This window comes from Cyprinus carpio, chromosome B5 (assembly GCF_018340385.1).
Source record: "Cyprinus carpio isolate SPL01 chromosome B5, ASM1834038v1, whole genome shotgun sequence".
Lineage (NCBI taxonomy): Eukaryota > Metazoa > Chordata > Actinopteri > Cypriniformes > Cyprinidae > Cyprinus > Cyprinus carpio.
In genome coordinates this window covers 4,406,277-4,421,339 of record NC_056601.1, presented here as the reverse complement: position 1 = coordinate 4,421,339, position 15,063 = coordinate 4,406,277, and the positions used below count along the sequence as shown (strand labels likewise).

The 15,063-nt window shown below is 38.8% G+C and overlaps 2 protein-coding genes and 1 pseudogene across 3 annotated transcripts; all 3 read left to right on the top strand.

The window, feature by feature from the left end:
* The first annotated feature begins 843 nt into the window (after window positions 1–843).
* LOC122137346 lies at window positions 844–4,145 on the top strand (annotated as a pseudogene).
* A 330-nt stretch (window positions 4,146–4,475) lies between these two features.
* Window positions 4,476–5,083, top strand: LOC122137421 (spectrin beta chain, non-erythrocytic 1-like). 2 transcript variants are annotated; one of them, XM_042723736.1, is made up of 2 exons: window positions 4,476–4,644; window positions 4,765–5,083. In XM_042723736.1, exons 1-2 carry the CDS (start codon window positions 4,490–4,492, stop codon window positions 4,988–4,990), a joined length of 381 nt encoding a protein of 126 aa, XP_042579670.1. In that variant the 5' UTR covers window positions 4,476–4,489; the 3' UTR covers window positions 4,991–5,083. The 2 variants fall into 2 exon arrangements, with proteins under 2 accessions (XP_042579670.1, XP_042579671.1); XM_042723737.1 differs by having other exon boundaries at window positions 4,807–5,015.
* Window positions 5,084–7,551: 2,468 nt separating this feature from the next.
* Window positions 7,552–13,171, top strand: LOC122137420 (spectrin beta chain, non-erythrocytic 4-like). Its single transcript, XM_042723735.1, has 6 exons — window positions 7,552–8,018; window positions 8,559–8,619; window positions 9,275–9,528; window positions 10,211–10,380; window positions 11,122–11,164; window positions 11,283–13,171. Exons 1-6 carry the CDS (start codon window positions 7,648–7,650, stop codon window positions 11,290–11,292), a joined length of 909 nt encoding a protein of 302 aa, XP_042579669.1. The 5' UTR covers window positions 7,552–7,647; the 3' UTR covers window positions 11,293–13,171.
* Window positions 13,172–15,063: the final 1,892 nt, after the last annotated feature.

The following is a 15,063-nucleotide window of genomic DNA, read 5'->3' as shown; positions in this document are numbered from 1 at the left end:
AATTTTATTGTTGTTTTTTTTCATTTTTATTATTATTTTTTTTAAATACGTCTATGTAGTTTTTTATTTATTTAATTTATAAGCTTTAGTTTTCATGCTGTTTTAGGTATTTTAGTACTTAGAGTTGTACTAAAAGAAAATGAGATGTGGTAACTGTAATGAAATAGTTTTAAAAAATATTTTATTCCAAAGTTTGTTTTGTTTTTTATTTTCGTAATGAAAGCATTTTTTTTATTGCTGTTTTAGTTTTAGTTAACTATAATACATCTAGTTTGAACTGGCCTTAACTCTTTCCCCGCCATTGTTTTTTTTTTTTTTTTAAGTTGCCAGCCACTGCCAGTGTTTTTTATCATTTTCACAAAATTTTCATGGCCCCAAAAATATTTTGTTGTATAAATGTCTGAACTTGCAATATGTCAAAAGAAAGAGCAGAGCCTCTGCTTTTTAAGCAAAAGAAAACAAAGTTTTATTTAAGCTTCATATTTTTTTTAGTTTATTTTTTTTTTATAAATGCTTGAATGTAGGTAAGTTTCATGAAAAAGCATTATTCTGCACAAAAAGCTGAGAAAATCTCATTTTTGTAGAAGAATATGTCTGGATTAGATTCAGAACGATGATCAAATATAGATGGAGTAGAACACTCCCAAAGCTTGCAGAGTCTTATACCACTTCCTGGGTCAACATTTCAATGGTAACATTAGGCAGTTTTGATTTATATGCTGTGTTTAATGCTTGATGATTGTGATATTTTACATATGCATCTGCTTACATACATGATCGTTTGTTTCTGCTTCTTCGCCTTGTTTTGATCCAGGAATTCAGTACTCTTTCAGAAGGTGTGTTATAGCGCCTCCTACTGTATAACAGTGAAAACACAGAAAGATTTCCCTCAGTGGCGGGGAATCATCTCATAAATGATGGAAACTTACATGAATGGTTAAAAGCCAACTATTAATTAATTATTAATTACCTGTCTTGTTTGATGTATCGTTAGTCTTATTGCAAATTTCTGGATACAATTGAGGTTTAAGCCTGGGGATATTTAATTCAGCTGCCCTTGATAGCCTGGTTCTCATGGCTTCTGATTCCAGTAATGTGATTTGGTTGGCCGTAGAGCTTTGACTGACAGCTCACTTGTGTGTGACTGGACATGCAGGCACTGCAGATGGAGATACAAGCTCAGAGGGGGCGGGTTGAGGAGGTGCTGGAAAGGGCGGAGGCCATTGCTGCCCTGCGGACCCCAGAGGTGGAGCTTGTGCGTGAGGGGGCGGGGCATGTGAGGCAGCTGTGGGAGGTGCTTCAGGTAGAGATGGAACGTCGCACAGTGATGCTGGATGCCGTGAACCATGCCCAGCAGTACTACACCCAGGCAGCGAAGGTGGAGTCTTGGCTCAGTGGACAGAAACTTCAGGTCCCCTCAATGAGGAGAAAGGAAACGTATGTACAGTACCTAAAACTCAGTCCATCTATAAATTAAATGACAGTATTTAGGAATGTTGGGTTAAAAGGTATAGTTCACCTGAAAATTAAAATTCTGTCCTTAATTACTCCTTCTCGTGTCATTCGAAAGCCGTAAGACTTTCATTCATCTTCACAAATTAAGATATTTTCATTAAATCTGAGTGGTTTCTGACCCACCATATACAGCAAGGGAAGTACTACATTCAAGGTGAACTAGGTTTTTGGGTGAACTATCTCTCAGGCTGATGATACATGGGGCAACATTTTGAGCAATGTTGCCGTCAGTGGGCAAACCAGGTGAGACACAGGGCCCATGACCGATCTAAAATATCCAGATAGAAATTTCTTACCCCATTCTCAAATGGGAAAGTACCCAAACTACATTGCTCCAAATCAGTGCAACAAAATTGCTCAAAAACTTGCCCTGTGTATCATCAGCCTAATGTGTATTTAAAAGAAGTCTTTCAGAGTAGAGACCATAGCAGGGTTGTGGTAAAAACTGTGGTCAGTGTGATGTGGTCTGCTTGTCTTTCACTTTGTAAACCAAGATTTATTCTTTCTTCTCTCTATCCTCTTTGTCCGTAGGATGAGGCCAGCACTTTTAGGTTACTGAAAGAGCAGTTGGCATTAGAGCAAACAGTGGAGAATTATGCAGAGACAGTGAGCTCACTGTCCCAGCAGTGCCGTCGCATGCTTGAGCTGGGACATCCAGACAGGTACATAAATATTCACAGATGTGTGAAAAAAGCAAAAATAATTGATTTCTGAAGAATCATGCGACACAGAGGACTGCTGAAAATTAATTCATAGGAATAATTACATTTTAAAATAGAAAACAATTATTTTAACAATGTAACAGTTTTTACTTTGTTTGTATCATATAAATGCAGTTTTAGTGAGCATAAGAGACATCTTAAAAAAATTATTATTATTATTTTTTTAAATTCGACCCCAGATGTTGAATGTAGATTTAACTGTTTACAAGTACGGCGGTGTAACCAAAAATAAGTTTATCTGCTGTCTGTCTCTTTCTTCTCTCTTACCTCCCCTCTCTCTCTCTCTCTCTCTCTCAGTGAGCAAAATCACCAAACAGCAGGCTCATATAGACCGGCTATATGTATCTCTAAAAGACCTGGTGGAACAGAGGAAAACAAAGCTGGAGCAGCAATACTGGTTGTATCAGCTGAAGCGAGAGGTAGAGGCGCTGGAGAAATGGATCTCTGAGAGGGAGGCTGTTGCCAGCTCCACTGAACTCGGCCAGGACCTCGAGCACGTCACGGTATCACCAGCTCTCTCACTCACTCACACACACACACACACACACACACACACACACCACACACACACACACACACACACACTTCAAGGATGCAATATATACTGACATCAACTTTAAAATCCAGATGAGATCAATATTGACCCTGTTTTACTTATTAATCCTCCTATTCATTATTCTGCCACTGAAAATAATTTTCCTTTTCTGCTAATGCCACTTTGGTTGGAAATAATGTAAAAAAAAAAAGAAGCTGTTTAGGCTACTGTTGAATGAAAAATGCATTCTTCCTAAACTCTTGCTAATAGTTAATGTGATATCACATTTAATGTTTGCAAATGGATTAAATCAAGTCCTGTGCTGTTGTTCTCTCCTGTTGAAGCTTCTGTGAGCTGATCTCTGACATGTTGTTTTGGTCCTGTTTAATTTTCCCAGTCTCTGCAGAGCAGCTTTACTCAGTTCTCCACTGAGACACGTGCAGTTGGCCAGAAACAGATGGATTCAGTCAATAAGATGGTGAATGAGATGATTGACTGCAGTCACTCTGATGCTGCCACCATTGCAGAGTGGAAAGATGGGCTGAATGAGTCCTGGGCAGATCTTCTGGAGCTCATGGAGACCAGAGCGCAGATGCTTGCAGCCTCGTACCAGCTACACAAGTTCTTCACTGACTGTCAGGAGGTAAACAAGCACACATACAGCCAAATAAAACACGTTTTTTTGAAACCCATTCACAGTTGACTGAAATATGAGGAATCATCATTGTGTCTGTGTTTGTGTTTTGTAGGTGCTGGTCCAGATCGAGGGGAAGATGAGACAGCTGCCAGAGGTGAGGTCATGTCAGGTGAGCTCGGCCAACCCTGGCACACTGCATAGACTTCTGCACTCTTTTGAGCACTCCCTGCAGCTGCTGCTGGTCTCACAGGTAACACAAGCACACAAACACACACACACACACACACACACACACACACACACACACACACACAAACACACAAAACAACAACACCTGTTCTGACCAGGTGCAGCAGCCAAAATAAATAAGTGTTTAGGCTGGTTCATCTTCCTGACCCAGCAAGGGGTGCTTCCCATTTCAGTCCAGAAGCACAATATAACACAAAAACACAGTTACGACCATCACACAGTGCTGAAGTAACATGGAAACTTTCTTGATGCCATGGAATAAAAAAAATAAAAAAGGTAATTTGCAACTTTTTGAGGTTTTTTTTTTTATTATTTGAGTTTTTTTTGTCTTAGTTGTAAGTTTAAATCTCACAATTCTGACTTTTTTCCTCAGAAATACAAGTTATAAACTTGCAGTTGCAAGTTTACATCTCGCAATTCGAACTTTTTTTCTACTCAGAATTCTAATTTTACATGTCACCAATTTTTTTTCATCTTGCAGTTTTGACGGTTTTTTTTTTCTTTTTCTCAGAATTGTGAGATAAAAAAGTCACAATTACCTTTTTTATTTTTCTATCCCATGGCTGAAAAAAGCTTCTATAAAATACCTATCAGAATGAGTTAAATTTAAATTGTTTTAATTGTAATTTACTTTTAATAGTTTTATTATAAATGTTTTAAGTGGCAAATATTTTTAGATGCCCCTTAGTGTCAGTAAATAGAAGTAATTTTTTGCCTTTGTTTTTAACCTTTATCTCAGGGTACGGCAACTGCAAGAAATCGCAGTTCAGCTGCGTGCCATTTATGCCGGAGAGAAGGCAGATGCCATTTTATCCCCGTGAGCAGTAAGTGATGCAGGCCTGGAAAGAGCTCCTTGTTGCATGTGAGGGCAGCCGTGTGCAGGTCACCACAGTAACCGATAAGATCCAGTTCTTCGCTGTGGTGCGGGAACTAAGCATGTGGATGGATGGAATAATGGGACAGATTGGCTTAACTGATGATGCCAGGTACCAGATCAATTATAGAACCATCTGAGTCATCCTGAATCTACAGTTGGATTTAAACCAATCACAGTAGACCCATATGCATCAGGATAATGTGTGTGCGTGTTTCTTGTTTGTGTCTGGGCGTGGGTCTTGGTGTTGGGCGGGTCCTTGTGTACGTGTCAGGGACCTCTCTGTGCTGGATGGCATGATGTCCCAACATCAGAATCTGAAGAGTAAAATAGATAACAAGAGCAAGAACTTTGTGCATTGCGTGGAGATGGGAAAGATGCTGCTCGCTGCACGCAACCCTGCAGCTGAAGAGGTACACACAAACTCAAACACTGAACCCTCTATGTGCACGCCTTAAAATGTGCAAACACATACATGGAACTAAAGTTAACCCGATAAGCTTAACTTTCTTTTAATTACTATGTAATTTAAAAAGCTACAGATATATTTACATTACATTACATTTGAGAGTGTAAATTTTTGTCCCTTTCCATAGTGCCAAATGAATTATGCATAAATGACAATTTATATAGACTCACCTAGTGTTTATAAGTGTTTTTAGAAGGTAGAAGAATATTTAAAAATTTGTCAACGTTAACAGTGCTCACGGCATCATATAATAAGGCATTTTCCAAAAAACACAAATGACCAGGCTCATGTCTTAAAGTTTACTTTTATATGGATTAAGGGTTTATCTGAGCTTTAATGTCACAGGGGCTGATTTTAGTAAAACATTTGACACAAAACACCATTCAAAAAAGTTTGAGGTTTGTAACGTTTTTTTTTTTTTTTGGTATGTCATGCTCACCAAGGGTTTGATCAAATATAAAGTAAAAAAAACAGTAATATTGTGGAAATTTATTCACATTTAAAATAACAATTTGAATATATTTTTAAAATGTAACTCATTCCTGTGATGGCAAAACTATATATATTTTTTTTGTCAGCTTAACATCATCCAGTGTCACATGGATCTTTTTTCAGGATTCTTTGATGAACAGAAAGTTCAGAATGTAACATTATAAATGTGTTTACCTTCAGAATGATGTGTCCGTACTAACTAAACAGTATATTTCCAGGTAAAGGAGAAGGCTGGAGTATATCATGGCAAAGCAGAAAAGATCTGAATGAGCGATGGGAACAGCACTGGGAGAAGCTTCAGCAAGGTCAGTGATGTCATTGTTGTAACATCATATTAAAGTTCTGCCAGTCTGATGCTTTCCTCAGAGTTATCAAACCACCTTTATTTGTACCCTCCAGCCCAGCAGAGGCTGCAGTCCAACCAGCCGGGATCAGTGGAGCAGTCCTGGCTCACAATCAAGGAACCAATCACTCCAAATACCCGTGAGGCAGGTGGTGGGTGGGGGACAGACGATGTGGAGGAGCTGATTCGCCGGCATGAAGCATTCCGGAAGGCCGCGTCCAACGAGTGGAAGGATCATTTCAGCTTCGTTACGCCAGGTCATTATGGAAACAAAGACTTGTGTATAAAACAGTCAGCAACCAGCACAGACACTGCAGAGGGTCCTGAAAAGTAAACAAAAGGGGCTGATGACATAAGGCAGAATAACATATACTCTGTCTATATGCTGAAGTGGCCCATTCATGTATTTGTCTGGCATAAACAAACCTGCTGTTGCTACAGCTATGAAAAACTAAAAGCTACTGAGCAACTAACATATAGGAAAACATTGAATAACATTACTATATACATTTTTTTGTTATTTCTTTTTAAATTTGACTTGATATCTGACATAAAGATGTTTTTAGAACACCAGATCTGTCTTAAAGATACACATTTTCAGCAGGCCTGCATTGAATACAGACAAGTTTACCATGATACCACCACAACCAAATATATTTAATTTGCATCTACAGTACTGTGTGACTACTTCACACTCATTGCGACCCATTAAACGGATGCACAAAGGGTAAGGTGAGAACAGCCTGAACTGCAACTGGAGGCGACAACATTAATAATGCAGTGAAATAAACTAATTACGACCAATTATCAATCACTCTTTACTGAACATGAAAAAAAAAAAAGAATCATAACTTTGTGCATACTCCATAAATATGCATTCTGTAATGGCATGGGAAGTTCAATGCAATGTAGGTTCAAAATGTGTCAAATGTGCCCATCAAAATGTGACTTTGTGAAACACACTGTCCTAAACTAAAATGTTGCTGTGTAGTAATCTAATATTAATGTTAGAAAAGCTAATGCACTTGGCAGTTGTGATTTTTTTCTTTTTTCTTTATCCATTAAAATTCCTTTTTGACATTAATTGTGACTGAGGGGGCAAGAAGATTGTTTGGGCGACGTAACGCTGGCCCTGCATATAAATAACATAAAAACTAAGAACAACAAATATCTCTCTTCTCCATCTGCAGGCAGAGAAAATGAAGGAGGAAATCATCCCTGAACAAGCAGCCTTCTACCTCCTCTCTCCTCAGCAGGCAGATGTTCCCTCTCTCCTGTCTTGTGCCCAGCTCCTCTTCCTCGTCTTCTCCTCGCCTCTCTCTTCCCGATGAACCTCTTCAGGACTCACTTCTGGAGTCCAAGCCCGGGCCGGACCTCATGCACACCACACAGAACACACCATGGCGAACACAACTTGCTCAGCGGCTCGGATCCACCCTGAACCCTTACACGCCCCGTCATGAACGGCTCCTCGTACCACGGGCTGATCCAGCCATCAGGGGGGTTGTGGGCACGAGGGTCTTTCCTACCATGGGCTAAAACAACAAAGTGTTTCAGGGTTGGATAATTCTAGCTATCAGGGTGTTTAAACCAACAAGTTGGTGTCTTGGGGGTGAACAGCTCCAGCTACACTGGACTTAAACAACAGGGTGTTTTAGGAGAAGACAGCTCCAGCTACCACAGTCGCCTGAACCATTTAGGTGCTGTGTGGGGTGGGGGTGGAGCCCAAAATAGGATATGCTTGGCAGCACCTGAAAGCTGACTGCTTTCAGCCCAAAATCAACCACATTCACAAAGCTGTTCCACCTTTAATGGAGGCGCACCGAGCCCAGCTCGCCGGTGGAGCAGCAAACATGCCAGCTCCTCCTACGGGCCTGGACCCCTCCCTGGAGATGATCCACAGCCGGTTACAGAGGGACCCCCGCGGGAGCCGATCTGACCCGCAAATGGATCACTTGAGGCGGGAGAGAGAGTACCGGCTTGGCCGACAGACCTCCAGCGAGCAGGAGATCCAGGCACGACTTAACGAGCTCCCGCTAATTGTAAGGCAGGAACGCTACCGTCGAAGAATGGAGAGACAGTCATCTAGTGAGCAGGAGGGCAGCGGTAGGCAGAGAGTACAGAAACATGACTCCAGTGATGCAGAATCTGGGAAAGAGCCATCTGACAAGAGACCATCTGGGTGAGTGTTTGTGTATGTTTGCTTGGCTATATTTTGGGAACAAAACTTCCTTTCTGAGATGCCTTAAAAGTAAAAATTCTTCTAAAATTTTATTCTAAAAACCAAAACGTCAGCCAGTAGTATCAAAATCAGCTTAATAAACAAAAGTAATGAAGTGTTGTTATTGTTAACTAAAACTTTTAACTACAAGTGTTGCCGTTTGCTTATTTGAAATGATAATATATGATTTTCAGTAATTGAAATCTGAAAATTAGAAACGCTGCCGTGGCAACTAACTGAAATAAAATAAGATGAAGTGCTAAAATGACTAAAAAAAAAAAAAAAAAAAAAAGAAGCTAAATGACAAATTAAAAGGAAAACTAAAACCTAATTAAAAATATTAATAATAGTATATAAAAAATAATAAAAAAAAGTTTAATATGAAAACATAGAGTCAAAGTCCCTGTCATGATAAAATAACAAGTGTGTGTGTTGTTATTTGTATGTGGGTCACTATCTAACTTAGTTGGCTTTCTCATCTTTTTTTATTTTTTTTTTTAGGGAGAAGCGTTCCACTATGGCTGAGATTGTTGAGCAAGCACAGGAGAAAGAAGCTTGTCATGTATGTGTTGAGTCCATACTGGACTTTAATATTTATTATAGATTTAATTCACATCATGCATCATATTCCCCCTTACAATTTTAATGCATCATCTACACAAGTAATACTTTACCAATTCAAATTCTTAATGAACCCAAACTTTTAAGCAGTAGTGAATGTTCAGGCGATTCTTGTTTTGCAGAAAATCAGTCCACACACCCGCTAAAGTTTAAAGTTTTGAGGATTCTTTTACCATTTGTGTCATGCAAAGAGAAATAAGAGTAGACTCACTGCAGGTACAGTGCCTCTGGAGTATCTTGGTTTGGTGTCTTGCTCAAGGGCACAATAGTGATAGAGCAGAATTGTGATCTCAGTAATTCTCCACTTTCTGGGTCACCTTGCATCCTCTGAAACTTGGGACTGATCCCCAAACATTTTAGTCAGCAGCTCAGACTCTTAAGTATCTCTATACATTTTATTGTTCAGGTAAGAATGATCTTATGCAGACTTTGACTTTGCCGTATGCAGATACAGTGTTTATATATTTTTATTTGGAGATGGAAGATTTGATATTGTGATGCAGAACACCCCTGATTTCCATATAAACTCATTTAGTATTTTTTTTTTCTTATAATAAATAATTCTGCTTCGCACATTCACAAACTGTATTTTTCAGGCGAGGGGAGATGTGTACAGACCCCCCAGCAGCCTCTCTGCACCAGTGAGCCGTCTGGATCGCCCTCGAGCTCGAGACCGCCCCAAACCACGACGAAGACCTCGTCCAAAGAGCCTGAGGAAGCCACGGAGGTCCCGTTCTGCGCCGGCTCAGAGCGTCCCATCCACACCTCAGCCTCCTACCCACACCGTTCAACATGAGGGCTTCCTGTACAGGAAACACGAAGAGGAGGGGAAAGAGAGAAGCCCAAATAGGTGTGTTTCTTACTAGCTGATAAAAATTGCAATGTCCTGACATGATCTCTATTGACTTTTTTTCACAATCTTCCCCCAGTAACTATAATTTTGTTATGAATAATCTAAGTGCTTTTTGTCACTACTTCTAATACACTAGAAATCCTGTTACCAAGCTAATAGCTAATTATGATAATGTTAACACTGTGTTCAGAATAGCATGCATTGCTATTATATAGTATACGAACATTACATCAGTTGTTGTATATTAACTTGGTGCTGCATGACCTACCCTGCCATTTTACAAGCTAGAGAAAGATTCCATTCTGGTAAATGATGTACCTCATGGTAAATAGCATGGTGAATAACCCCTACCTGAATTTGATTTATTTAGAGTGATCTGGAAATACTGAATGGATACTACATCCAGTATAGGGTTAGGGTTGTATACGGCATGCGGTTCATCATTCAAGCGAATTATGAATAATGAAAGATGTGGAAACAAATGAATCCATCATTTAAAATGCATATTGTGATCAAACACTATTTTGAATACTGGAGGGGACTTGTCAGTTGTGGTCATGGCCCAATAGTGCATTGAAATGTCATTATGAGTGTGTTTGCTTGCTAATGGCAATACTAAATGCCTTGGTGAGGCTTAGTAACTCACAAAGTTATGCCTAACTTTCTAAACCTCCTGCAGCAAGTCGTGGGTAAATCTGTTCTGCGTGCTCAACAAGGGGAGATCGGTTTATACAAGGATTCCCGACACAAAACAACACCCTACAACGATGAGCCACTTCTCAACTTGGCCATCTGCGAATTTGACACTACCAACGGATATAAAAAGAAGAAGAATGTCTTCATTCTCAGGTAAAATTAACTAAAATTAAATTAATTAAAATTGACCTTTAATGATCTACAAAAAAATTACAAATAACCATGCAGGAACTGAATTTTAAGAAAAGTTACTATTAAAATCCCAGTGCTTTGAGCAGTTTTTGTGTTCGTTTCTTTCCTATTGAAACAAAAAGATATGGAGTGGGACATACTGAAGGATTGCCCTTTTCTTTCCTTTTTAAAAATAAATTAATTAATGCTTGAATTCAGCAAGTATGCGTTAAATTGATCAAACGTGACAGAAATCTTTGCAACATTGTTACTCTGTAACTTTACATTTAAAATAACTGCCTTTTGAAACTTTCTATTCATCAAAGAATCTTGAAAAAAATGCATCACAGTTTGCACTAAAATATTAAGCAGCACAACTATTTTCAACATTAATAATAAGCATATCAGAATGATTTCTGAAGGGTCATGTGACTCAGAAGACTGGAGTTATAGCTGCTGGAAATTCAGCCTTTCCATCACAGGAATAATTTACATTTTAAAATAAATTAAAATAGGAAACATAATAATATTTCACAATATTACTGTTTTGCTGTAGTTTTACTTAAATGCAAAATCAGTAAGCATAAGGGGACTTCTTTCGGAAACATTTGAATTGTAGCATACTGTTTGTGCCAAAGCCACAAACACATAATTCTGTTTGATTTTTCCCTTTGAACACTTTACCACTTTTTATAAATGTATGCGTTTCTAATGTTTTTTAAGGACCACTGCTGAAGGGGACTACATCTTCCTGGCTAAGGATGAGGTATGTCAGACAAAGCCCCACCTGAGTGAAAAAGATCAGAGTTGTTTGGTAAATATTCTGCCTATTGTGGTCTATATTACAAGTGTGTGTGTGTGTGTGTGTGTGTTCTGTCTTACAGGAGGATCTGAAAGGTTGGGTCAACAGCATCAACACTAGCCTGAAGGAGATCGAAGAAATCGCCAAGTGGGAGAAAGCCACAAACTCCTCCACCGACCCCGACAAATCAGAGCGGAAGGAGCGTTCTGAAGGGGCGGAGCCATCTGAGGGGGCGGAGAGATCAGAGAGGTCAGAGAAGTCAGAGCGTTCAGACCGATCGGATAAAATAGAGGCATCGGACAAAAGCTCAGAAAAGAGGGACACATCCGAGAAGGAGAGAGGAGATAGAGCTGAAAGAGGAGAGAGGGGCGAACGAGGAGACCGGGGTTCCAGGGGTTCCAGCACTTCGGGAAAAAGCAAATGACTCATCTCTCCACACCTTTATTTACACATCCATCCCTCCATCTTTCCAGAGAGAAGACAGGACTTGAATTTCTCTGTCTCTGTCGCTCTGTTTGTCCTGACAGCCTGACTTCAGGACCGACGTATTTGATGTCCCTTGAATGTGTCGATGTACGTCTGTGTGCGTGTGCCAATGTGTTGAAGAGATTGTCTGTGAAAGAATACAAAATGAACAGTATAAGGCCGTATCCCAGCATCAGAGGGCCAGTTCAGCTGCCCTGCTCGACTCTCACAGAAAAGGCACTTTAGATTATTGAGGATGACTATAGCCCTTAATATTTTAGAAGCGTTTTCTCGAAGCAATATACTGTATGTAGTAACCAATCCCGCTCGTTTTAGCTGCTCTGCTCTTCCAAGTGAGTGCGAGAGAGAGAGAGAGAGAGAGAGAGAGAAAGTGACAGAGAAGTCTTTCAGAGAGAAATCTGGTGCGGTAGTTGGGAAGTAGTAGTTCCTCCTGATCGACATCCTTGCACAGCCCCACACAAGCATACGCACACGCACTGTGCATCATGGGAAAATGTTTGGTATGGAGCACCATTCTCTCACCCGAGGCCGTACATGTCTTCCACCTGCTGCTTGTAGTAATGGTTTTAATCATGCGAGATGTTTCACAAGTACTGTGGTCAGTCCAAATTACACTCGATGAAGAGTCTCGATCACAAAATGTGAATATAATGTGGCAGTGTGTGTGTGTGTGTGTGTGTGTGTGTGTGTTTGTGTGTGTATGTGTGTGTGAATACAGCTCCATCCAGAAGGAGATCAATGTACTATGTATAATCTCATTGATCGTATTTATTAGGTTATCACGATACAAATTTAAAATGTGAGATTATTATTCCCTGAGCTAAAATGAAGTACGATCAAACACCTCCGTACGTGTACAAATATGCTGCTTTTTATCATCTCTGCCCCCTTACATCACTCTTTGATTGTAAAATGATTAGTACACATTAAAAATAGGGTGTCTGTGACTTTGTCATGCTATAAAGAAAAAGACTGTATATATATATTTGTATATATACTACTAAACGAGATTTACTTCTATGAGCTGCAGCGTCTAATTACAAAAAAATATCATTTTTATCAATGTATGAAAATGTAACAAGTAAAAAAAAAAAAGAAAAAAAAAAAAAGAAAAAAGAGTTGTTTAAAATGCCCCTGGCTGAATTCAGACAGTAAACATGTGCGTTAACCACATTTTCCGGGATCTCTTGTATACGGAAATGCAACTTTTACTGTTTACAGTTTTATTTTGGCCAGGGCAAAAGATCAGGATCCTTGTAAAAAGAAATCACCATTAAAACCCTCATCAGAGACTGTTTTGTGTTTAGTTTAAAGAAAACTGTCTCTTGACAGCTGTTGCAATTCCTGTGACAAAGACAATGATTTTCCCCTTAAAATAAATAGGTGCAAATTATATTTACACAGATGTGATACAAATAAAAATATCAGAGTAAACCAGAATCATTCATTTAAAAGAAAAACTCAGTTTCTCTTTTTAAAGTTTTTTTTCACCAATTACTTATTTGTAATGATGGTCCTAATGCTTTAATTTACATTGTAAATCACATTGGTGAGGTCAAGCTCTGTTTTCACCGCACAAACGTGTTCTTCTGAGTTCAAACTCCGACTGGCCCTTATTGTCTATGCAACAGCAAATATCAGCGCCATACAAAAAACAATTTCTGAAATTGAGATTAATCTGTGTGGAAACTAGTCCTTACCTAAATCTGTGAATAATCACATTTGTAATAAAATCCAACACAAATCTACAAATCTCTGTTTGGAAGATCAGTAACATTAGGACTCGTCTAATGTGTCAGTTTTTTCTCACTGTGGGTGCCTTATGAATGCATGTTATAAGGAGATGTGGACACCACCTCCATTATTGTATTCAGTATGTGAATAAAACACTCATGACAAAAAAACATTGCTTACAGACACACCTGAGCCCTGATCAGCTCCAGTAAAAACATGCAATATTGATCTGCAGTTTAAAAGTTGAGCTGATTGTGTGCACTTGCTTTCAGAAATAAGTGAGTTCCTGCTCTCACATATCACAGAACACATACCCTGTGACGACAATAAACAGTCACACACCTTCAGTCAGGCTTAGGGTCAAATCTGAGTGGATATGTGTTTGGTCATTGTCATAGAAACTGCATTACTAGAGCATAAGCTTGTTTTGCACTGCGTATCGGTGTCTGATAAATGTGATTGAGGGTGAATGAATGTCTGTTAGCAAATTGTTGCTGTGTATGTCTCTGTCTTGCTGAAGCAACCTCACTCCTAACAACCAGTCTACCAACTCTCCTCCTCCCAAAGCATTCAATAACAATTTGGACATATTTTACTTAACCTTTTGACACTTCTACATATCCAACATTTGTTTCAAAGTGACCTTGACTATGGTCTGCCTGAAAAAAGCACAATTTCTCCCTGAACAACAGTCTGGAGTATTAGAAAAGAGCATGATCCCTGCATTTCTTAAAGCTGCCACACGAGATCACTGTTGCAAAGGCTAAAATAATTTTTATTTGAACTTCAATTTACCTTTTTTTAAACGTATATATTCGTCTGTGATTTTTTTTTAGACCATGTGCTCATTTTTGCTTTGCTAAGCCTTGCTTTGTTTCTCTCCAGCTTGACCTCACCAGTAAGTATTTACATTTCAATTCATTGCTGAAAGAATGGAGAAAAAAAGCTCTAAAATGTATGGAGTGTGTGGGTTGCCCTCCTTTATTTGAAGTCAGTTGTTTCACACGTGAAATTAAAGAAAACACTATTAAGTTGCATGAAAGAGAATATAGAGATGATTTCTATGCAACAGCTGTGCATGTTTATCAAAAGGGTTTCAATCTTCAACAAAGCACTGAGTTTGGATGATGATGATGATGATGATGGAGATGCGGAAATGAGTGGAATGAGCAGATCACTTGTATAGCTGAAATGAGACATTAAATCATTTATGTACTGATATCTGCACTAATTCATAAATACAGGTTGTATATATATCAGTCTGCTGTGGAGTTTTGATTTTGGTATCTGTTTGCTTTTGCAGGTTTGCTTAAATTGTTTTTTCGTCTATGAAAATATTTTAAACATTTGATTATTCACTAATGAATATTTTACAGTACACTTTTAAAGTTAACTTTTATATTTAAACAATAATTAAGAGGATTTTTGGTATTCTATAGACGTCTAAAAGTTTTGTGTTCACTTCATAGGCAATCTGAAGTTGGGGCTGTTTTTATCATTAATAAAGGTTTTGAGACACTAGATGGCGCCACCTAAAAAGATTTTAACAGTACAAATGCTCAGACTTAAAAAGTGCACTTCATTGTTCGTGATTTGCCACAGTTTTTGTGTTATTTTCAGAAGACAGTCTGAATTCTTTTATC